At 35.4% G+C, this 26,634-nt stretch overlaps 1 protein-coding gene across 1 annotated transcript in view; it reads right to left on the bottom strand.

The window, feature by feature from the left end:
* The window catches only part of Smp_129590 (hypothetical protein), a gene marked incomplete at both ends in the record, with an annotated part of 37,495 nt that overhangs the window by 7,373 nt on the left and 3,488 nt on the right, over positions 1-26,634 (bottom strand). The window contains 14 exons of the mRNA XM_018793053.1: positions 207-418; positions 2,291-2,442; positions 3,560-3,774; positions 6,321-6,981; positions 10,163-10,257; positions 11,277-11,384; positions 13,437-13,566; positions 14,543-14,725; positions 17,152-17,369; positions 19,313-19,510; positions 19,745-20,065; positions 21,036-21,425; positions 22,305-22,490; positions 24,153-24,346. Coding sequence (XP_018647604.1) covers positions 207-418; positions 2,291-2,442; positions 3,560-3,774; positions 6,321-6,981; positions 10,163-10,257; positions 11,277-11,384; positions 13,437-13,566; positions 14,543-14,725; positions 17,152-17,369; positions 19,313-19,510; positions 19,745-20,065; positions 21,036-21,425; positions 22,305-22,490; positions 24,153-24,346 — 3,263 coding nt within the window. The remainder of the gene's footprint in view (positions 1-206; positions 419-2,290; positions 2,443-3,559; positions 3,775-6,320; positions 6,982-10,162; positions 10,258-11,276; positions 11,385-13,436; positions 13,567-14,542; positions 14,726-17,151; positions 17,370-19,312; positions 19,511-19,744; positions 20,066-21,035; positions 21,426-22,304; positions 22,491-24,152; positions 24,347-26,634) is intronic.

The following is a 26,634-nucleotide window of genomic DNA, read 5'->3' as shown; positions in this document are numbered from 1 at the left end:
TAGTAATAATAAGTTTAATAATGAGCTCAAAGCAAGTAATCCTCTGTATATTCATCACTTCTCTATAATTTAGTGCTCTTACAAGGAAGCTAAATTCTTATTGATCATTATTGACTGGATAATCCTTAAGGCCATTCACTGAAGGTGGTCGGTCTTGCTCCAATATTGAACAAACAGATAAATCATTCATACATGAATACACTTACCTTACGATACGTTTCATCTTCCTCATTAATTTTTTTGCATTTTGACAATAAATATGCATGAATAAATGGCATATATACCCATTCCTTTGAAATTAATCGGTCACATACAGATCTTGATTTAGAAATAACATGATTCAATTGAAAAATAGATTGATATTTCAATGAATGATCTGGATTTACTTCAGGCATATCTTCAAGAATTGGTGATAAGCCTACATAGGAAAAAAGATATTTCCATATAATAATGTAAATATCTGATGAATTAACGTTTTAACATAGGAAGTTTGGAAAACTTACATCATACACAAGGTATTGATAAAATTGTGTATGAACAACAACGAAAGCTTCAAAGATAACACAAACCATAATAAAAGAATAAAATATCCTTACAGTCAAGTTAAAATCCGATAAAATTGAGACAAAACAGTGCGGGTGAGAAGCTTAAGCGATGCTCCAAATGAATGATGGGAATTTTAGCTCACTGCTATTTATACACAATTGTCTATGCAAGATACTCAATATCCGTTGATCGAATACCATAAGCAACAGCCTATTCTGGGAGAGAACAAACCAGCTTCCATCTGAAGAGGGAATAAGGAAAAAATGATGAAGGTGGATAAAACATACACTGCGGAAATCAAACTCCATCAAAAGACAAGATTTACTTGGAATCCTGAAAGGAAACGGAAAAGAGGAGGACCAAAAAATATACTGCGTCGGAAATTGAAAGCAGACATTAAAAGAATGAATAACAACTGGAAAGGATTGTCCAGGACAGAGTTCGATGGAGAATGCTGATCAGTGTGGCCTGTTTTCCTCCACGAGAGGTAACAGGAGTAAGTAAACTGTTAACCAGTCAAAAAAACAGTCATTGTAAATAAATAGCTTGTGGGAATAAAGAAAAAGAAAATAGTCATACAATAAAAATGTTTATATAATGAGTGAATAGATTGAAATTTTCTACAAATTTGTCTATCTGAATATCAAAAAAAAAGATCAAGGATATATAAACTCATCTACATAGTCTATAGAACATCTCTCTGGCCTCTTGAACTGTTTTTACGAAGGGGAATACTTTGTTAGAAGTGGACTGATAGAACATAGTATTATTACAGAAGAAGCAAGAGAGAACATTTGCTATGTGATGCAAAGTTAATTCCGAACGAATAAATTCAATAAGAAGAAAAATAACATTTATAGGGGAAACGATGTTTACGTGAATTTCAGTTCACTAACATTCAATGTATTTTTCTTAGGATCTATACTTGTAAATAGTTTATAAATTAGATTTCTGTTAACACAAGTTCCAGGCATTCTACACATAGTTATAAACAATATAGAACCTGTAATATAATTGCATTGGGTTCAAGTTGATACATTAGATCAATACATTTGAATAGAACCATCAAGACAAATGCCAGATTAATAGTATTGAGGTGTATGCTACTTATGTCGACAAACATAAGTAATACGTAACACTCATCAGAAGTGAAAAACCTGGCAGCAGAAGGCTAAGAAGATCGAGTTAAAGAGAACGGAAGGGAAAATAGAAAGGAATTGTGAACTGGAAGAATTATACAGAATGTGACAGACAAATGATGGAAATTTGCAAATGAAGTATTCAGTGTATGATTCTCATATTTCTCAGGAGATTCTATAATTTTTATTCAGATATAATCACTTATTCCCACCTGTATTCTCGTTTACAACAGTATCAGTAACAGGAGTAGAAAATATTAGGTGACAGACAATATGAATCAAATAGAAAGAATGAATGTGCGCTACTGTGACTAATTCTGTGTTCTATTATCTAACACCTCCAATGATTGATTAAAATTATCTATACATAGTGAACTTATTTTAGTTTCAATAATCAACTTGACAGACAGGTAGGCAGGCGTAAGTGACATCAAACTAAAATGAGAATTCTTCTCTAAATCGTCATACTTTACATTAGTATACCAAAATGAAACGAACTAGGCCTCTTAATTCCTATTTAGTTAAGCACACATTAAGCTAGTTTTAACACGATCACTGAGGTTTGGACATAGTGTGACATATTTGAATGAATATATATAACTTACTTAATCGACTGTCTTCGTTATCATTAATATTATCTGTGACACCATCATTCCGTGCAATGGAAGTTGATGTTGTTCCAAGTACTAGTTCATGGTAATACAGTTCTCTAATTTCATGTAGACGTCGTAAAACGTATTCAACGTTAAGCGTGTCGCTGAAAAACAAATAAATATTCACCCAGAAATTTTAATTACAGAAGTTGATAGAATTTGTTTCTGTACATGATCAGAATAAAAAATATTCAATAGCGACAGGAAATTATTTACTTGTTAATTGGTACATGCCAACAATTCCAGTCAAGTGAGTGATCGAATGAGGAAACCAAAAAAACGGAGCATTTCATTATATATGAAGGATACATTGAAAACTAGAAAATTATTGAGATCGTTTGAAAGAGGCGTAGAACATCATTCAATAAAATAACTTTATTCAGTCTTATGAAAACCAAAGGATGAAAAGAGAAAAGAAGCAAAGTCAAACATAATCTACGAAACTAACTGCCCCAACTAATTTAAACGCTACATCAAGCAAAGTGGACGCTCTCTTCGTCTTCAACTGCGTGAATACAATTAGCTACCATACGCTATGATGTAACTTTCCTTGTATCAATGCACGTAGACAACTGTGAACACACGTTCGACTGCGAAAATGTTGAAATCTTGAACAGAAATTAATAAGACGATCATAGAATTTTTAGGACTTGGAAATCAGGTTAATCAACAATCAATAAGCATACCGGAACGAACCCAATCTATCAACCAAAATAAATATGCATACAATAACAGGATGAGAATCACCAACACCTCACGATCAAGGTTGACAGAATAGGCTGTTATTCATATGAAAAAAATTCAAATACTTTACTTTTATCTGGATTTTGCGCTGATAACATTGTCCAAAAGGATGGTTAAAGCTTTGAGGTTAAACTATTGAGTTCAGAAAATGAAACTCCACTTAAAATTATCCATCTGAGCTACAAATCTTATTCCCCATAGAGATATATTTCTCTATGTAAAGGAGTAGCATAATGGTTACGGTGCATAATATTCAGTCAACAGAGCTCAATTTCGAACCTTGTCTACCTACTTTGGTTCAGGGAGCGGCTAGGTAGTATTATCACTAACCGTCCTTTAAAGTGTAGGAAATGAGCGAATGAATAAGCCTTTATTTAGCATAATATTGTTTATGTATTATGCAGCCATTCAGTATTACTTTATAGTACCCAAACTACCTATGATAGTTATTATTAAAATAAAAAGTGATATACTCACTTGAAGCTGTTTAATTCAATTTGTCGATTATTGAATATAACTTCTAAAATAAGACGAGTTCTTAATTCTTCTTGACCTTTACGTAAATATGGCAGAATACGTAAAGCAGCTAAATGGATAATATTACCACTATTGACATATTCACCCAAAGTTGAATTACAACATAATGATGATTTTAAATAGACACTTAAATTTGATTCATTTAATTCTAAAATCTAGAGTAGAAACAAAAAATAGATAGAAGTAAAAAATTGCCAGAATATGCAGATATTGTAAGTTGTTTTTAAATAACAATGAAATGAAGAGTTGACTATCAAGTTTAACTATATATCAAAAGTCCCCAAATGCCCTGATACGGCCGAGAGTGGGGAGAGTCCGCTCTCGCTCTCCAAATGCTCTCACATGGCCACGCGTATATAGCCTCTGTCAGGGAAGTCCTACTCGCTGCCTTCTCGTGGCATTATTGTTGTTTACGAAATTGAAAGGACGAAAAGCGAATGTCTGGCGCTTTAACCGGGTTGGTGGACACGGTGAGTCCACCTAGGGGAGTTGGAAAACCATGATTCCAAACCAATGGTGCACATGGGCTCCAGTACCCTAAAGGAAAAAATGGCGTATGAACCAATCGTTGGTCACCGGTTACCATGGGACTGCATCTCCTCACGATACTCCACTGCCTTGTGGATCAGATCTTTAGGTCAAAGGTTCCGAGTGTGGTCCCCTAAGAAAACCACCTGCTTCAGTTTGAGCACCTGGGCAGTATCACAGCCCTCCCACAAATCAAATGAGATTTGTGCGGTGCATATATATTTGGTGCTTCCTTGTACCAATATTTATGTGTTTAAATAAAGAAAAAAATTAATTTAAAATATATATCGAAGCTTATCAAATTCATAGCGATTAGCATATTTTCAATGCAACTGATTTTTTTATGAATACCATTTGTCATCACCATGGATGAAGTGGATTTATTTGTTTATTTATTTGAACACATAAATATCGGTACAAAGGGGCACCGAATACATATGTGCCACACAAGTAAAACAATAGCCCCTCTCCCTAACAGGATGAAAAGTTAATTTTCAGAAGAACAGAAACTTCACGACTACTTAGTTGGAGAGCTAAGTTAACCATTACAATACAATTGAGATATATTCATGGAAACAACTTGAAACCTCCAAGTCCCAACTTCTTATGGTAGTAAAGTAGTAAAGTGCTTCCCACACATTTTGTGCCTTTTCTCTCGTCTTCAAGTCGCTGAGTAGTTCTAGACTGGGGTTATCAGAATAGCTTAGGATCTAAATATAGCGTTCAACCTACAAGACGTAACAGCTGCATAACTCGAAACCCCTATAACAACGAGTCATGTATTTTAATGTACAAAGTACGTGTTCGACCACTCCTAGAATAGTGCACGTTTATTCTTAGTAGTGTGCTCACAAAGGATGAATTGAGGTTGGAATCCGTACAGAGACGATTTACACTTCGGATTCTTGAAACTGATTGTACCTTGAATTATAAGTCCAGATGTAATAAACTTGGACTAGACCCTTTGTGAAAAAGGCGACTCAAACCGAATCGAATCTTTTTCTTCAAAATATTTAATAAACTATCCTCTACATCCAGTGAAGTAATTCAATATGCAGAAACACCTAGTTACAGAGTCCCTTACAATTTGTCAGCATATTTTCCAGACTCTGGAATAGTCTACCACAATATATCTGTGAGATAAAGTCGCTCCCGTTCTTTGTTCGTTGCATAGATACCTCACTTCTGAAAATGCTTTAAATGTTCTTACACCTGTAGGTTTATCTCATTCCACAAGTGAGACTATAGGAACTTTAAATGTTTAGTCATTTTTATCACTAAATCCACTAGGTAAACGTACCCACCTGCCGTCACTTTACACTAACACTAGCCCTGGCAACCCTGACTAATTTGAATAATATCTAACACAAAAATAACCCGACCTGACTAACCTATCGTAGTAATTATTGCCTTTTTTGCCCCGTGCTCTCTGCTTCCGTTTTATTTTCTCTAGTTGTAGATGGTTATAATCAGTTCGTTATGGAGCAGTAAATAACCTTAAATACACCATTCACACATCAACAGGATGCCAACTGAAAAAGAATTAAAAGTTCCTGACTGATGCATTTCATTGATGTAATACATGTGAAGAATGTACTATCTAAACAATTTTCGAACTAGGAAACTTAAAACCCTCGTATATCACAAATCTGTTCTCTGCATTTAATATTATTACTGTATATATTTAGCTGATCATGTCTGTAAACTGGCATGAATTCTGTAATTATTATTTTCAGAATTTATATTAGTATTATTACATTTATGTTGGCCGGGTCATTACTGCAAAGGGGAGAGGACTTGACTGTTTTCTGTATTATTTTGGGACTGCTCAGCAGTGGATACCAACAGCCTCACCAAGGATCAAACCCATGAGCTCTAGGTATCTTGGCGAACACCTAAGCATTAGAATCAATGGGTTGGAACCCAACCAATTCGTAATATCACACGACGATTAACTAGTTTCACTTCTGGTATATTCAAACTGCAAGTGTCGTGATTTGAATTTAATCAATTTCTACTACATATTGCAATACTGATTCGACTAAATTATCAACTGAATACAGTCTACAGCACATCAATACAAAAAAAAACAAAGTCCTAAAGCTTTTCAGCTAAAAAAAAATAAAGGTAGGATCCCGGAAAACTCTCAGCTTAATTCCAGTATGAAATTTACCTGACTAAACAATAACAATATTCTTGTAATTAATTCACTTTCAATGGATATGAGCAAATGAGGCTCATCATTATCAACCTCATCAGTGGAAGTTATCGTCGAGAATTTTTGTTGAAACATAGTTAGCGATTTCCATTTGAGAAAAAATGATTTTTGATAAACACGTTTGATCCAATCGATTAAAGGGAGAAGTAAATCAGAAATTGGTGATAATTCTCTCAATGTTATCATGTGCAGTTTGAACTGAATGATAATCGATTCTAAAATATTAACTATAGCAGACATTAATGGTAAATATCTTGTGTTCATTTGTTTCGGATTAAATGATACTTGATCACATTCATTTTGAATATTAGTATTCTTTATTTCTTGAGTAGCAGAATTGATTGACTGTGAAACAACTTTTGGCCATGTTAATCCACTTAATTGACTATAGTGTGGATCATAACAGAAGTATAGTACAGTACCATAATTTGGTAGACAACTAGGCGATAATGAGACTAGTTGTAAAACCCCATCATCTAACAACGTATTTTGATCAAGAGAAGTCCAGTCAAGTTTTACTCCTTCATTTGTATGAACATTTATTGATGATTCTGGAAGTAAACATGGGGATACATCACGAACCTGAACAGGACTACCAGTAAGAATACTTTCGTTTCTGGTTGAGTCAAGAAAAAAACAAGTTGTTTTGAAAAATTGAACTAAGTGGAAAATATCTGACAAAATAAGTGATAGTTTACTAAAGATGGCATTGATCATATACTGACACCAGGTGATAAACCAGTTATGTAGAAAGCTAGAAGTGGTCAAACCAAGATGTGGCACCAGTTGATGAAGTTAAAAACTAATGAACTGAGCCATGTAAGTTAGGTATAGACTATCTAACGAAGGCCAGAGCGGCTTATGCCAATCTGGGCCATCTTTGGCGCCTTCGTGATGTTAGTCTGGCTGTAAAAGGTCGGATCTACAACGCGTCGGTGAGAGCAGTTTTGCTCTATGCTTGTGAAACCTGGCCTCTCCGAGTTGACGATGTTAGACGACTCTCTATGTTCGATCATCGTTGTCTCCGAAGGATTGCTGACATACAGTGGCAACACCATGTTAGTAATGCAGAGGTTCGGCATCATGTGTTCGGGCGCAGAGACGATAATTCAATTGGTGTCACCATCTTGAAACACCGACTTCGGTGGCTTGGACATGTTTTACGAATGTCGTCCCAGAGACTTCCACGTCGTGCATTATTTGCCGACCCTGGGACTGGTTGGAAAAAGCGGAGAGGTGGTCAGTGTATGACATGGTGTCGTGGCATGAAAGAAAGCTGCAAAGGGCTAGCTTCTGTTGGTCCTTCACGACTCCCTGGCTGGAGTCCGAGAGATGGTGCAACACAGTGGCTAGAGACGTTATCAGACATGGCTCAGAATAGAAGCCAGTGGCGATCCTGCTGTAACCTACTTTTACTTTCTTCATAAAGAGTGGTTATTACTTTCTTAACTGAGAGAGTTCTTCTGGTTGTACATTTCAGTCCCCCTTATATTTTCATCCTTTCTCCTCCTATTCTCATTATTTTGTGTGGCGCATATGTATCTGGTGCCCTTTGTACCAATACGTATGTGTTCAAATAAATAAATAAATAAATCTGGCCGGGGTCTTTATGGTTACCATAATCAGTGGTTGAAGAAGTAGGATGGAATGGCTTAAAATCTATCACAATTATGTGAATGCATTCATTATTTGTCTTCTCTTAGATCTTACATTTCTTGGTGCGCGAAATCATTCTTGTTGAAGGATATTTTCCATGACCCGATAATTTGTACTACCGTCACTGATACTACCACTAATTCTACTAATCTGGCATATGTCTCGATAATTTCATCTGGCTGTTTTGATAAGACGTGTCATCTTGAAACGATGTACATATGTGGAAAGTATTACGTTGTTCATGAATGACTAACTAGAGAACCAGTAATGATCAGTAACCAAAAGGATAGATTCTTTACTACACGTCATGTCTGACGACGAGCACCTCACGTCTAGACCATAGAGTTAGCAAATTGATACGAATTCAGTAGTCTAAGGTTAAGTTATTGCAATGATATCTGAGGTTACTTGGTTCGACTGATGGTGAGCTCATGAACCTCGACTGTCGAGATTTCACATTAGGATAAAGAAAGTAGGGGTGGATGTACTCAACTATCAATCATACCTATTCTATGACAACTAGTAACACATCCAGGATGCCCAACTAAAGCAGATGAACAGAGATTTGAATCAGTGACTATCCTATGTGTAAAATTAGAGTAGAAAATGTATTATTTTTCTACATGAAACTCGATAGAAAACACTTGTATTCACGTAACATGTACTATTATATAGTTATGTCATCCATCATTTCACGTAGAAAAATAATACTATGTCACATGAATCAAACATCATAATTCTTCAAGTCTAGAAACGAATTAGTTCAGTACTACCATTGGAATGATTACTTTGTTGACTCTTATTACCTTATTCCTATTCAGAATAAAATGTACTATGGAAGTACACTAGATATATCCATAGTATATCATAAAGCTAGATAAACAAATGTTTTTTCCAATACTCAATTCTTCTCAGTAAAATATCTTACGTGAATCTAGCACCGATAAGTATGTCAAGGATACATTGATTGATCACCTAGCAATAACCAATGTCTTATTTATCTAGTCCTTAGAGTTGACTGAATTTTATTGATCAAGACACAATATAACAACTATTTCAATTGATGTAATATCACGTACACTACGTTTTATGTCAAGTGGTTGGAGAGAATAGGAAGAAAATCAGGTATCTATGTGTTGTGTTAGTTAGAAGTCGTTAACAAGATGAATATAGGGAACCTTAAGCAAAATTATGTTCCTTGTGGAATTAGGACACGCACTAAACAGTGTCACAGTTTTAAAAGTCATTTATGTTGACGGATCAGTGTGTATTAATCAATGTTATGCTTATATAATCTTATAGAAGCATAAATAGATCATTATCATTATAACTAAATATCACTAGTCAAATTATAATAAATCCGTTTTAAATACACTAGATAACCCTTACGATCACTCAGTGATTTAACACATGAATGTCATCAGCTCAAAATAAGTGAGTACAGAATGTTTTGTTGCAACTCCTAAATATTTTAAGAATAATATTTTAAGAAGAAATATTAAGAAGAAATATTTTAATAATCCTACTCACTGCCTTCTCGTAGCACCGGTGTTCTTTGCGAAATTGAGAGGACGAAAAGCGAATGTCCGGAGTTTTAACCGCGTCGGTAGACATGGAAACTCCACCTAGGGGAGTTGGAAAACCATGATTCCAAACCAATGGTGTACATGGGCTCCAGGATCCTGAGAGAACAAATGGCGTATGAACCAATCGTTGATCACCGGTTACCATGGGACTGCATCTCCTGACGATGCTTCACTGCCTTGTGGATAAGACTTTTAGGTCAAAGGCTCGGGGTGTGGCCCCCTAAGAAAACCACCTGCTTCAGTTTGGGCACCTGGGCAGTATCACAGCCCTCAGACTAATCGAATGAGATTTGTGCGGCGCATATGTATCTGGTGCTTCCTTGTACCAATATTTATGTGTTTAAATAATAATAAGAAAGTATAAATTTCTGTAGGGTTATGCAACATACTTATTCGACAAGTAGGAAATTTCGATTTAAGGCATTCTATTAATTAACTGCTGACTATCGAACATCACAATTAAAGTACAAATGAATTTATTTCAATCGTGGCAATAGAACAGCATAATATTAGTTTGAAATCCAAGTACAATGATACTTTACAAAGAAAACTTACTGCATGAATCGACAAAGCATTTGATTCCAAAATGGTAGTTTGAATATTGGCGTTAAACTATTATTCCAATGATTTGTTAATTGTTTATGAAAAGACTTGTAAAAAAATTAATATCAGAAATATAAAACTGAAAGAGAAACATATTGTATTGATCATTGAACAGATAATTTCTCAAAATCCCACTTACTGTAGATATAAACATGAATATGAAAGTATCATGGAACTCATTCACCAGGTAGAGGTTAGTATGCTGGGTTTTAAGGCACACTCCAAGTGTCAGAGCTAACAATAATATGTGAAGCAAGGCTCGAACCTATCGTTGAAAGTCGAAAGCTTTGACTAGTTCGCCACCACCTTAGTCAATTTAAAATGGAATATGATTTAATCAAGTATATCTAAGTCCCCAAAAATTTCCTATGTTGTTTTTGCTTTGTAATATAACTTCCACATTCATATCAACTGGTTAACATATATTCTAGGCAAATAATTGTATCACGTTACCGAGGTCATATAACTGAATACAGAATAGATCATTCAGGCATCTTTTTAATATCTGATAGAAAAATAATTGTGATAAATATGTGTGCACGAAAGATATAAATTGAGGTTTGTTTACTAGAAAAGACAAAATTGCTTCCTAAATATAAATTTGAAACTATCTACAACAAACTCTTTCAAACCATCGTAATGCTTAAGTCATTATCGATTTGGTTTACTCATTGTTTTGAAGCTTACTAGCACTGACAACCGTAAGGGTGATTTGTGTTATCATAAAATGAAATAGAAAAGAAATTATAAAGGGTCAGTATAGATACGTTGTTCGAAAATCATTTACCATCATTCTCTTCCACAGAAATCCGCTATTAACTTTCGAATCAAATAGAGGTTTACTGACTCTTTGGTGTGATCTAGGTTTTCAATACTCGACGTGACCAGTTATAACATAAAGAGATTTTAAACTTTTACAACCATAAGGAAATGAGTAAAACGTTTTTCTGGATGATCAGTAATACAATATGGAAAGTTTAATCAGTTCGAACAATATAGATAACTACAGTTTGGGTAAATACAATCAGTCATATGTGAAAAGAGAATTTTTCAAAAACTGGCTTACTGTATTCAGCTGTGAATTGATTCGAGATAATAACTGGATACATTTAAGACTGGATGTGATTACTACAGCCATTAGAGATGTATTCAAGCCTGCTTCAGTTAAATCTTTCTGTGTAGCAGTAATGGTAGCAAGAAAAATAATTACGGTCAAATTAAACAGATTTAAGATTTATGAAATTAGTTAATTATTAAACGAAATCTAAAAAACAAGTGTATAAAAGTAATAACGACATGGACAAATACTGGATTCTGAGAATGTTACAATGAGCAAGGTCATAGTTGGTTAGAGAGAGAGTGAGCAACCGGAAAAATCTACTGCCTTCCATCGTCAATGACATTTCCAGATATGTTTATTTTTAGGTTAATATTTTGTAAATAACCATATCACTCTATAACAATAAAAATCCTATTCCACTAGATAGGTGTCATGTTTATTAGTATTAGTTCAACTGGGGGGGGGTTCGATTTGATAGGTACTATACAAGTGTTAGATTGCAACCTGGATGAGGTGAGAACATATTAAATGTATGACAATCACGGATAATATAAGTTAACATAGTATATATTGTTAATAGAACTTGAATTTTCATTGAATGAAACAATTAGGTTGCTGAATAAAACATTCCACTATCAATGATTGATTGACAGATTTCAGCTCTTATTTATTTTAATTTAAACAGCTGTGTAATATCATCGACCCTAGGACAACAACATTCGATCTTAATCTCAATACATAAATCGGAAACTGGCTACTATGTTTCATCAATTGAAAAACTTTCTTCATAGTCAATAAATCAGTTGCGTGTATGCAAACAAGCCTAAAGCACGAAAACTACAATACATTAGAGGTGGTAAGAGATAGGTTCACAAAGTATCTTATCTGTGTATAAAATGAATTCCAGTGAAAGAACCTCCGTCATGATACCATGATAGTGTGGTGTGGGTTACTTATATCCACATAAGTAGTTATTAACGATGGTCAGGCATAGAATGTATTTCAGTAGAAGATTGATAAGGAAAGAACGGGAACGGAACGCAATTGGTATGAAAATGTATGAACAATGAAATCTGAGACAACGGACTGATATTTGCAGAAGGAACAGTCAAGTTTGAGATAATAGATTGTTATTTTGCAAATTAACTATTTACTATATGGTTCTCAGATTTTAGTGAGATATTCTGTGATGTTGTGCTCAAATACATTCAATTGTCCCACTAGTGTTCTTGTTCAGTACGATAGTAGGGAAAGGTCTACTTGTTTATTAACCGTCCTTCCATATACCTTGAGTGTAGATAGAAACAATAATAATCCAGAGGTATGTTAATTTATACTAATTTTGTTAGATTTGTCGTTATAACAGTGCATGGATGGGTCTTACACTTAAACATCTGGCTTAACTCAACTTTTTTGAAATAATTTTAGCAAACACGATCATCAACTAAGTGGCAAAAATAATTCAAACCAATAAACAAATACACTTTTAAATAAAACAATTTATTTACCAAGTTCAGGTTTATGTGTCAGGCTTTAGGCCATAAGTTTACCCGGTCATCCATAACGAAGCAGGCTGAAAAAAGTTGAAGTCTTATGACCTCTTGGAAGAAAGCCAAGTTTGTTTTACACTTGGCTATCGTTTAGTACACACTCTGAAACATTAGTTTTTCTAATAAACCTATTATATATGGGATAGGGATACTGTCCAGCTGTTCAGATTGAAACAAGAATAACAGTCTAGTCCAGTGATATCCGAAAACATAAGACACAACTATGTTTTGGGTATTGGCTAACAAAATAATCCAAAATACATATATTATCATCTTATAAGAAAATTACTTGTTAGGAATGTCTGCGTTTAAGTGTTGGCATTCCTACTGACATCCTAACACAGTGCTCGTTGCACTAAACTAAAGAGAGTTACACACGTTAAGTTTCTGAGTCACTATCGCCACAAACTTGCTCAACAGATATGATACTTATTATTATCTGTGAAGGTTCATACTTCTTCCGGTATTTAAGACTGGACTAATAATAAAGCGTAATACTTATCAAAAAAATTAGGAACTAACCCCCATATTGGTTCGTTGAAACAGATAACAGTAAAAACCAAGTCAAATTATTCAATGTAATTGGGAATATTAATAATTAGAAAATAACACTTACTTCAAAACTTTCCCAAACAGGCGTGATTAAATTACTTTGTAATTTTTTACTAATATGGTTCTCAAGTTCACAACACCAATTCAAGACATTTTCAATAATCATTTGAATTGTTTGATGTATATTGGTAGAACTAGAAGATTTGAAGATATATTGTAGTAGAGAAAATAGAAATCAGGATTAAACATAATGATTATTGAATGAAAATCAACATGATGTTAACGATGATAGTGGATAAGAAATATAGTAAGTATCTGTTCCCATACAGAAGCTACTGTGTAAACAGTGAAATCTAGTTACCGAAAAAGAACCGATCGATATCGGCAGATTGATTCAGCTAGAAAATTATCAAAGGCTAATTTGCCGTCTTAGTTGAGACAATTTAGAAACCACGTAAGGATGTCAAACCAATTCCGGAAGTAAAAACCACCGATGAAAAAAATATTTGAACATTTTTTAAAAGAGCATTTGTGAGAAACTGAAGGATGAAAGAGATGGAACAGTGAAGTACTAAAGCTTACTGTTTTAAGGGATAGTAAACTATAGAATACATATTTGAGGAAAGTTGAATCCAGATCAAATACATGTAGTAAAATGACTGACTGCATTTTTTAGTTTACATCACAGACTAAACTTAATTAAATAGCCATTGAAAACCGGGAGACATTCAGCGACCTTTTTCTTCTAGCATGGAACTCCATACCACTAGGGATCGAACGCAGGACTTTAAAATTTTGTGGTAACTTCTTAACCTTTAGGTAACTGGGACGAAATACGATAATTTACATTGCTTACTCAGTGGTCTGAAAGTTAACGGCTCACCGCGAAATTTGAAGATCCCGAGTTCGAACCCTGGTGGAATCGTGGGTGAGTATTGCTGAAGAGTCCCATATTAAGAAGAGACGGCTGTTTGCTACTTCTTGTTTTCCGAAGGTTGTCTTATTAAAGTCAGTCCGTGATGAAAAGCTTAAAATTGAACAATATTCACAAACTTCCCCATGCTAATAATAAAATAAATTAAAACCTTTCCGCAACAAATAGCAAAAATCAAACAACTGTGTACTATGACTACGTTATTGCATACAACTGTAAGAAAAAAAATCACTCACTTATTATTTTCACCTTCCATGAGACAAAATGATAGATTAATCAAAAAATGAATCCAACTAGTTAAAAGTGGTGTGAGAAAGTAATCTTCTTCAATAAGTGAAGTTTGTCTTTCAGTAATAAATTTAGAATGATATAAAATCCAACAATTTTGTGCAGAATGGAAAATATCAGATAAGTTATTCCTGATAAAAAGGACAGACACATAATAAACAAATGTGGGATAACAGGTGAGGTAAATCGAAAACTATCGAAATTAAAGCTTTCTTTACATCCGTTGAAACAGATCTATATTAAGTATGTGAATGTTGAACAAGAACAGAATACCTTTTATGTATACTTCCTAATTAAAAGTGATACAAAAAATTGTGTTTCTTATTTGACTTCACCTCGTCAATATAAAGAATAGGTATGATTTACCCTCCGAGTATCTGGAATCCCTACTGCTACTTCCCATGGCCTCGCTGGTGTAGGTATAGCATTAAGTTCAAAAGTAGAACAGGCCCTGTTAGACTAGATTCCAACAGACAATCGCTTGTGCTCTGTCCGATTATACAGGACATTAAGAACTCTAAAAGATAGTGACACATGCCATTACCTTTTCGTTGTCTCTGTTTAAGTTCTCGCTAATTGGAGTTCGGGTGAAGTTAAAGGCGAATTTCATGGGAAACTACCAAACTTCGTCCAAAATGCTAAACGCTCTGAATTGGTAATAATGGAAAGTGAATTCAGTGCTCAAATAGGTCAATTAAGCCAAACCAACTTTAAACATAAGGAGAAACATCGCCTAACGTGGCGACCACCATAATCGACTCATCATTAGATTTAAATGGGTCACATTGCCATTAGACATCGTTGGAGGGGCTCGATTGAAAACTGACGCTCATTCTAGAGCATATGTTTAGACCCGGATCATGCTCTAGTTCGGGTACGTATTTGTCTGCGTGTTACTAGACGTAGAAAAGCCACAGAAAGAAAACCCCTAAGTGTTCGACGTAATGATGAGAAAGTTAAGAATATATTTCAGGACCAACTATAGGAGTTAGTCAACCATGAAAGTGATATTCATCCCGCGATAGCTTGGTATGGCATTCAAAAACCTATGGAAACACCAATCACATCTACCAGCGACTTAAACCAAAAGGTTAAGAAACAGGGGATTTCTGTAGTGTTTACTAAACTAATGGATGCTCGAAAACTCATCCCGTCTGATCCCGAACACGATGAGGAGCCAGGGCAGCCTAAGCGTAGATTGACGAAGTGCCTACTCGATTGTGAGGAATGGTGAGTAGCGAAATCAGAAGAGATGGAAAAGGGAACAGCGATAGGTAACAATAGACAACCATTCAGACTTCTCAAGGAAACAGGTATTAAAAATCCGGCTGTTAGTAAAACTATCTCAAAATAAGACGGTACTATAATTCCTTCTCAATTCAGGAGATTGGACCGATGGGCAGAACACTTTAGCAAAACGTTCAACTGGCTTTCAGCCACAATTTAGTTATCCAGCATCTTCAAGCAACCTAAATAGCAAATCGACATAGGTCCTCCAACTCATAGTGAGGTTGGAAAGGCCATAAGCAATCTAAAGCAAGGAAGGTCAGCAGGATCTCATGGATAAACTCCAGTGATTTTTAAAGACGATGGTCCAGTTTTAGGAATTAGATTGACTGAGACTGGACGTAAACTTACCTGACTGGTTTCGATCGCTGATCGTCCCAGTTTATAAGGACAAGAATCCTCTTGTGACAATCACAGAGGAGTCAGCTTAACTAATATAATGTCTAAAATATTAACCTCAACAATAATTCGATGTCTAACTAGAGCTCGTGAAGAGAAAACCCAAGAAAACCAGGCTGATTTCAGATATGAACGTGGATGTATAGACCGAATATTCGCCCTTCAGCAGATTCTGAAACACAAACATACTTTTCGACGTCCGACTATAGTTGTATCACTTGACATTGAGGTGGCGTTCAAATCCGTTGATCGTGAGGTTCTGTGGCAGCGTCTGTCATTAAAAGGCATCCCAAAGAAGTATATTAACCTCGTGAAGGTTCTCTACTTTAGCACTGAGGCGGTCCAATATCTTGATCTAACACATGTATCAAGTATAGGTTTCTGTACATAGCTCTACGCTACTTTATGATCCTGGTGATAAGACCAAAACATATGGGGAAGGGTTCAGGCCTGAGCCATCAACAGCCCTAAATGCAGTAAATAGGATAAATGATTTAGGCTAATTTTTATGATCTTAAAGTTACTTACCATCATCGCTTTCAACTAGAAAGTTTCACGAACTAAAAAAAACAAACATTTGTTAAATGGACGTTACTATTTTCATTGAACTTCATTAAAATTGACCCTAACTAACTTTCCTTTGCAATATTAGAGCTGTTGAACTTCTAGGTGTACTAAAGATTGAATTTATGGTGTAAGGATTGAAAATTGAATATTTAATCCACTGGATGAAATGGCTATTCACAATATATGAATAAAGTAAACATGTGAACTAAAATTGATTTTACAAAACCTAAAATTAGAAAATTCTCTTTAAAAATTCACATGAAAAATTGAACTTATTGAAAAGTGAGGGGAAAAAAGCACTTACTGTAACAGACAAACAGCTTTGTACGGTGGTGTACGATTTACAAAACATGAATTCAAACAACGAATTGACTCAATTTGTAATTGAATAGCTAAACATATAGGAAGTGCATTGTGCAAAAATCCAACTAGATTAGAAGTGGTTAGATTGGATTGATTTCCAGTAGAATCTTTATAGCATAAATACGATAGACAGCGTTCTATAAGGTGATGGTCATTGACCTAAAAATAAGAATAAAGTGAATTAGTCATCACTAAGTTGACAAGTTAAAATTATCATTAGTTCCAAGGAATTGGGGAAACAAGTGAAAAAGACTATGATTATTTACTATCTAATATGGTTTCGAAGAATTGCTCCCAAATACCCTGGTACGGCCGAGAGTGGGAAAAGTCAGCTCTCCCTCTCCAAATGCTCTCACACGGCCACGCGCATAAAGCTACTAACAAGGAAGTCCTACTTACTGCCTTCTTATGGCATTACTATTGTTTACGAACTGGGAGTACGAAAAGCGAATGTTCGACACTGGGGGGGGATCCACCTAGAGGGGTTGGAAATCCATAGTTCCAAACCAGTAGTGCACATGGGCTCCAGGATCCTGAGGGATAAATGGTGCATGAACCAATCATTGATCACCGGCTACCATGGGACTGCATCTCCTTACGTCGCCCCACTGCCTTATGGGTTAGACCTTTAGGTTAAAGGCACGGGGTGTGGTCCCCTAAGAAAACCACCTGCTTTGGGCAGTATCCCAGCACACACAAATCGAATGATTTGTGTGGCGCATATTTATCTGGTGCCTCATTGTATCAATTTTTATGTGTTTAAATAATAATAATAATGATAATAATAATTGAAGAATTAGGACTAACAATAGAGCCTTAATTAGTTGGAGAGTGAGTGACCAATAAAACTGATTTCTTTCCGTTACCTATGACCTATTCTACTGTTCATATATCTTGTTCTTTGATATCAGTTCATCAAGGTGACTTACATCACTAAATTTGAATTTTAATATATTTATTGGGAACTTATGTTGGGGATGTTCAATCCCTAGAACTTACTTGGTAAATGACTTATTTTTGTATGAGATTCAAAGAATTTTGCAACTGTAAAGTAAACATATTTTATAATGTAAATCACTAATAATGTAGAGGTTTACTTTTGACGTACAATGTACAACTTTACAGTCTATATTTAATGGAGTACGTAGGAATAAGTGATTAGAAAGATACAGACATGTAAAGAAAATATGAAGTTTATGAAAGTTTTCAGAGTAGTATGACAGTGTTCAGAAGAAATATGTATACACTTAATTACGCATCATAAAAGCAGTAAATTAATATTCAGTGGAGATTTTAAACAAAAGGCTTTCTATATGAGAGTAAAATGATAGAAAAGTCAATTTATTTATTTAAACACATATATATTGGTACAAGGAAGCACCAGATACATATGCGCCTCACAAATCTCATTCGATTTGTGTGAGGGCTGTGATACTGCCCAGGTGCCCAAACTGAAGCAGGTGGTTTTCTTAGGGGGCCACACCCCGAGCCTTTGACCTGAAGGTCTAGTCCACAAGGCAGTGGAGCACCGTGAGGAGATGCAGTCCCATGGTAGCCGGTGACCAACAATTGATTCATACGCCATTTGTTCCCTCAGGATACTGGAGCCCATATGCACCATTGATTTGGAATCAAGGTTTCCCAACTCCCCTAAGTGAACTGAGTATGTCCACCAACCCTGTTAAAGTGCCGGACATTCGCTTTTCGTCCTCTCAATTTCGTAAAGAACACCGGTGCCACGAGAAGGAAGTGAGTAGGACTTCCCTGACAGAGGCTATATACGTGTGGTCACGTGAGAGCATTTGGAGAGGGAGAGTGGACTCTCTCCACTCCCGGCCGTACCAGGGCATTCGGGGGCAGAAAAGTCAATAAACGTTTTTGTAGGCATCAAATGCATACGGCATTATATGTGAGAATTAGGAAGCGAGAAATTCATAGATCGGTTATATGTTTAGTTACACACATAAATTACAGCGAACTAGTTAAAGTCTTCTAGGGAGAATCTACGTATTTGGGAATGATATTATATTTTAATTCACAGAACACTATGATATCCAAGTATATTTCGTAGAAAAGTTAGAGAAACCTTTGAAATAACTTACGAATGCCAGTAAAATACTATCCGAAATTTGGGTCCAAATACGACATAAACGCATTATGGATGGTAGTGGAATATTGTTTACTGAAGACAAATGATTAGGACGATTGATCTTTGAACTCTCTTTGTTGTAAAGTTGGTACTCATTGATTGGAAGATAGTGCATCAAAAGAGCGGATACTAATTCTGGTGTGCGAAAGATCTACATAAAATAATGAAAATTCATTTTCTTAAAACAAAAGTATTTCAAGAAGGTTAAGACAAAATTAATGATAAGATATACACCGTTTTCCGTTCATGGATTAACTTGTATATAATTTAACCTAAGGAAATATCAACTGCTATGGTTCACCATAGAAACACTGAAACTGAAGATTAGACGATAATACTATCATGAATGTTCCTGGGACACCAATATAAGAAATAAAATGCTTACCTCATACGCTGTTGAAGATGAATGACGTAAGCCTCGAATAATCAAACTTGGCAACCAAAGTCCAGCAGCATCAGCCGTTAAGCATACACCAGCACGACCTTTACCTGGAGCGAGCAGCCAAGCAATTCTTCTTGCTAGTTTTGAGCGTATAAACAGAAATTCCACAGGATCATTAGCAGCTAATTCACTATCATCATGCTCTTCACCAGTTGACTGCTGAGAAGTTACACTCGTATTGATTGGTTTAATTGGTGGAGCAATAAATAGACAACTTTTGTAAATAGATTCAATTGGCCATTCATATGCATAATTGAGAAAAAGCTAAAAACATTGACAAGAACTGATAAGTATGGACTTTTGAAAAGTCAGTTTTAATCATCATATTCTTCTTATCCTCACGTAAGACTGTCTTAAATAAAGTGTTACAAACTTAAGGTATTTTTCTTGACCCCTGCTGCCGGAAATTCAGTGATCATATAAAGTAATGTGGCGTCTTTCCATCCAATTTACGTAGTAAGAAATGTAACTTCCTCATGTTGTCCTAAGAGTGAGTATTGCAATTACAACTGCCATAAAACTTCAGCATTTGATAGTAGTACATATTATTGAACAACGAATAGTCGAAACCTTATCATAACCACCACACCACTTTTACAAACAGACTTTAAGGTGTGTTGAAGTTGTGACATTCCCCAAATGCGATGTGCGAGTAAGAAAACCAAACTTAGGATTCACATACTGATTTAAGGTGATTTTCGTCCGGTCATCTTAGACGCACTTTTACTATATTAAATTATTTCGAGTAATTTATTTTCATTGACATTTAGTACAGTTTTAGTTGTAATTAATTATTTGACTCTTAATGCCTTTCCCTTTTTTCATTCTTTCACTGTAACTTTGTGTTCGGTGACAGTTAATCAGCTGATAGAACCTTGTAATCGATGATTATTAACTTGATATATAACTGAAATAATTTGAGTGGAAATTATTTCTGTTGGGGACCTTCACCAATACATCTTGACAAGACTTCTTTCTATCCCAATTTTGAAGAGGACTATCGTTGAAGTGTTATCTATTAGTCATCCGGTCTACCAGTTAGTATAGATCCCGTTCTAGATTAGAAGAATTCCTCAATCGTTCATCGTTCACTACTTGCCAAACCCAATTTCAGTTCACAACATCGTAGCTAACCATCCATAAATTATTTCATCCAAAGACAGTTAATACTGATTACGACATTGATGTACATAAAAAAGACTTAAGAAACGCCAGAAATCATAATTTAACTAACCTCTGATTGAGTATCACAAATTAAGTTAGCCAAACAACGAATACATTCAATGACTAAAGCTAAAGATGCCCCACCAGCATCTCTATTTCCACCTACAGAATTAGTACTGGTAAGTGTGCTGACTGCTTCGTCTAAACACCATCGTAACAGGAAGAGAATACCACCACAACCTCCAGTTTGATTTGCATTTGGAATCTCAGAAGAGGTGTTTTTAGATAACAATAGACATGTAATTAAACTAGGCGAGTTGACTGGAGCTAAATAACGAATATGTCTGCCAAGACGTGTTTGAACTAAGGATGACCCCAGCATTGATATAGCAAGACGACGTTGAGCCGGTACACTAGAACGGCATAGATGGAACATCTCGCCAATAGTATAACCAGCTCTCTACAAATGAAAACAAATATAACAACATAAGGGATAACTGCAGCGTGGTTAATGTAGAGAGGTTTAAGTGTAAAAAAGTACCTGTGACGATAACTGAATACAAATAAACGCAGATTAATGTCAATTTTCTATCATCCTCAATCTTGAATTTTATTCGGGGAGATGATGAATTGATTAAAAGTAACTTATGAAAAATAACGGTTTTACTTTTTATCTATTCAGGAATATAGTGAATGTTAACAATAAGGAAGAATTAGAACTCAATTAACAGTACATTTTTTAGCAAAGACAATGAAGTCATAAGGTTTAACTCGATTATAGTGTGATTCTTTCATGAGCGTGTAACTATTGATATATCTTTCAAAATTCTTTAAACCTCTTACAACTCTCTTGTGTGCCGATCAGCGATATCAAATGGTGTATGATGAATGACCTACCTGTAACAGATACCACCTATAAATTCAAAAAATCTCCACAAAACCCCTTTTATTAATATTATAACGGTTTTCTCACCAGTTTCTGAAGTTCTAGTGGGAAGTTTGGATGGATGAAGTTCAAATACATCAGACGTGAAACGGTTGTCACCAACGGCACTAGATGATCATCGCGCTACATCGTGAAATGATTTTGTAAAAGTATACTATTGGAACCCGAACCGGGAGTCTAATGATTGAGCAATTGACACCGAAAAATTCCCTTACCTTATAAGTCAGAATGGAAGCATTTATTAATCGATGATCCTCACATAAGTGTACAAAACGGTAACAATACATGAATTAAAAGTTACCAGATTTCTTCACGATAATAAATAATCATTTTTCCGCGTATCAATACTATTGATAAAAGTAGGAAACTACGACAAATAAGCATGAAGCTTACCTCTGGTTCTTCACCATGATGATGCAATCCCAGATAAGTATCCACATCAGCATCAGGTGGGACAACTAAACCTGATAAATCAAAACGAGCTTGATGTGTATTACGTCCGCATTCATGCTTTCCAATTTCATGATCATTAGCTTCTAAATGATCTGATGATGCTTCATTTGCGGATGTTTCCATGGACTGAAATTCAATAAAAATAGTAATTTACAATAATTTGTGATCCCCTTTACTTTAAATTACTACATAGGAACAGCACAGTATGGTAACGCCAAACAGGAAATAAAAATTGTTCGTCAGAAGCTTACTCTCACGTGATTGTTAATAAAGTTATTCGTCAATTTTTTAATGAAATCTTTCGTCACCATTTTGTATGTATCATAACGCTTGGTTCGATAGATTGAAATAACAGTATTTTTGAACAAAGTACAAGTTTGAATTGATTTGAGTAAATGATACCTACTTGTGAAGAGATTTTGGAAGGATATAAATGCTTTGGTAATAAATGGTCAAATACAAATCTTTTGATATTAACTTCTCTGGGAACTTTAACGTATGAATCAAGTTTTAGTATCATTGCCAGTAGATATCGCATCTGCTTTGCACCTAGAAGGTGCGAAGTACTTTTACAATACTGGAAGGAGCCTCTCCCTGCACTCATTCTTCGTAGTGACCAGTTAGAACGAAACGAGAATTTCATGTATCTGGGGTAGTTGTGTAAGTGCTCGTAGTGATGTGAGTGATGGAGTCAATTCACGTATAGTAAAAGCCAGAGCGGTTTATGCTAATCTGGACCATCTTTGGTCCTTTCGTGATATAAATCTGCCTGTAAAAGGTCACATTCACAACGCTTCGATGAGAACAGTCTAGCCTTATGTGTGAGAAACTTGGCCTCCCCAAGTTGAGGATGATAGACGACTCTCTGTGTTTGATCATCGTTAACTCTGAAGGATTGCTGACACTAACTGGCAACACCATGTTAGTAATGCATATGTTCGACAAAGTGTGTTCGGAAACAGCGACCACAATTCAATTAGTACCACCATCTTGAAACATCGACTTCGGTGGCTTCAATACGTACTATAAATGTGGTCTCAACGAATTCCATAACGTGCATTATTTGCCGATGCTGGGATTGGTTGGGAAAAGAGGAGGTGGTCAGTGTATGACATGGTGTTGTGATGCAAAATAAAGCTGTAGGGGACTAGCATGTCAGTCCTTCACAACTCCCTAGAGATAGTGCGACATTGACTTAGGACGTTATCAAACATAGCTCAGAATAGAAGCTAGCGACGGTTCTGATGTAATTATTTACTTCCCTCACATGAGTTAGAGAAACTTTTTCAAACGAAAGAACCCTTCTTGGTTGCATTTTTACAAACTCAATTGCTTCACAATTTGTTTTTTTACTCTCATTTACTTATTTTTATTAATTCACTGTCTTTCTTATCTGTAATCCTTACCTTCTTATCTTTATTTCTTCACAATTCTATTTCGTTATTGTGTGGTGCATATATGTTTTAGTGCATCTTTATATCAATTTTTGTGTTTAAACAAATAAACAAAATACTATCTGTTGTCCGTTCTTCAAAAAAACCAGTCTATAAACCCGTTTATACAGGTGTAAAAAGTGTAAATTAATTTTTCATAGTGAGTATGTACTTCTACTATCCTTGAGGTGAGTACTTATTCCTCAGTGCTTTATAAACGTAGGCAGGAGCAGCTGATCATTAGTAATCGAACACACGACTCAATGGATGAAAGACGAGTTACTGAACTAATAATCCACAATTACACGGATAAAAATGACACAGCAGCTACAACTATAAGAGAATTATTGTTTACATTTGTATTAGATAGTTCTACAGAGGGTGCCTTTTTAGCTACAGGGGGAAGATCTCGCGTCCATTCCAATTTATCAACTTCTAAGACATCCATATGAAGTATCTTTGGATCTGGACTCAAAGGTGAACTGGAGATATCGGAGTTTGTTGGTTTACTTGACAACTCTTGAATTTCACAACGTGTTTTAACCGTATCTAAAATAAAGAAAAATCGTTTTTAGAAACAAATAATGGAAATACCCATGTCAAAACTTTTGGAAATCAATCTAAAACTCGGACTATGATATTAGGAAAAGTTGGTAAATTTGAGAGGATGTAGTCAGCATTTGATTATCAGAACCATTTGACGAAACAAATATTTGCTCAGAAGGTATAGGGGCTTAATAGTGTAAACAGAGGTGCTCTATCAGCCTTTCGAAATCCTCTATATTTAGGGTTGGTAAAATTGTTTGAACTCATCAAACCACCGTAATAGAATCCTAAAATATCTTAAATTTGACAGCCTATAACTCAAAGTTCCAACAGTACTTTATGCACACGTAGTAATCAACACTTTGGTTGAGTTTCCTCTACAATAAACTAAATACTATTTTCGTTTAATTAATAATTGATTGTATGGTTGTTTCCTATTCCACTTATAATATTTTTCTTGCATTTTGTGTAGTTTTATTTATTTATTTAAACACATAAATATTGGTGCGAAGGGGCACCAGATATATATGCGCCACACAAATCTCATTTGATTTGTGTGAGGGCTGTAATACTGCCCGGGTGCCCAAACCGGACATTTTGTGTAGAGCATTGTTTGGTGTTTTAATTCGTTAGAATTTATTTGCTGCAAAATAAAAATTATTTATTTACATGGAAGTTGTTGTTCAGAAACCTTCTGGGCAGATAATTCCGTCTAAGCATTGTCTAGTAAGTGGTCATATAAACTACTATAGTAACTTAGGATTACTTTTACCTGATAAATCCTCTTATATTGCCAGTCAGTCATACGTAAGGTAGGATCTAGTATCTGAATCAGTTCAAGTTGTTGTACGATATTAGCACAGAGAAGTGAAATGGTCGGGAAAAATCCCAGTGTAGTAAGAGTAGTAATATTATTAATAGTAGTCGAAAGGTAAACAGAGAATATGATATAAAATTAAAGAATAAATTTGTGAAATACAAAAAGTATATGATGGTCTTGAAAATTAGGATCTATGAGAAGACAATGAGTGAAAGCACCTACTTAATCGCGACCGATTCCGAGTTATATCTCCCTAACCAATGCTTACGATAATTACATGGACCTCAGCCAGGTACTCTGTACCTGACTATACAGCTCAGTCCAACAGTCAACAACTTCATCGACTGAGGCCATTTTTGTTGAGTTTATGCCCGGCTTTTATCACGTGATTTATCCACCAATCGAAATACGACATTTCCAATCTTAGCACTGTACCGAACCAATGACGTTCGATCGGTATGAGCAGCCTAACGTCCTTATTGGTCCTTTATCCACCTAGCCCTTCCAGTTGAATAAAGACAGAACAAATATTGATGCAGAATAATATGAATTCATCATATTTCGTGGTTTCTCATCAGCTGCTTACAACCAAATATGCATTAGAGTTTTAGCATTGGGGTAATAAATAGGATGGAACGACTGACATAAGTGAATGTAAAGGATTGGAATAACAAAAGTCATCGGTGATAACTATATATATATATATATATATGGGCAAGGAAAGGTCAGAGGTTATTAGGTATTAGAATAAAGGGTGGCGTAATAGTTGAGTGGAGTTCAGAGACAGATAAAATCAAAAATGTGATTATTTTAGAGGTAGTTGAAAACAATTAGGGTAGGTTACGTAATGATTGAATAAAATTTGGATAGTTCATATAATTAAGAGAGACAAATGAGCGGAAATGTGTGGGAGAAAGGGTGGTTTAAGAATCGGGTAAGGGGAGGGGAATATAATAAAAACTGAATATTAACCAAAATTGAACTAATAACAACAAAACTGAAACAAACAAAAAAAAGAAAGAAAACAAAAAAAATGGATTACCAGGGTAGTAATAAGTTTATCACTGTCTCTTTTTGAATACATAGATCCGGTTTGAGTTTTTTTATTGCGATCGCTTCAGCAAACCGGAGAGCAGTTGTACTTCTTTGTTTACTAATGATTTTAAAGGCATGAGAAATGTCAATGCTGTGCCCGGTGTCCAGTAAATGCCGAGCTATCGCACTGTTGAGAGCCCTGGAGCCTTGCAGCCTCAGTTTCTTGGGAACATGCTCAGAAATGCGGACATGTACTCTTCTCTCGGTTCTTCCAATGTATGTGCTTCGGCACGTACATGTAAATTGGTAAATGCAGTTGGAGCTACTGAGAAAAGAGGACTCGTCGATTTTAGTTTGTTTGAGTGAGCAGTTTGTTTCCCACACTGTTGTCAGTTTAGATGGTGGGTAGGTCGCTTTCAACGCGGAATTAAGTTGG

Source organism: Schistosoma mansoni, chromosome 1 (genome assembly GCF_000237925.1).
Source record: "Schistosoma mansoni strain Puerto Rico chromosome 1, complete genome".
Lineage (NCBI taxonomy): Eukaryota > Metazoa > Platyhelminthes > Trematoda > Strigeidida > Schistosomatidae > Schistosoma > Schistosoma mansoni.
This window is presented reverse-complemented; position numbering and strand designations above follow the sequence as displayed.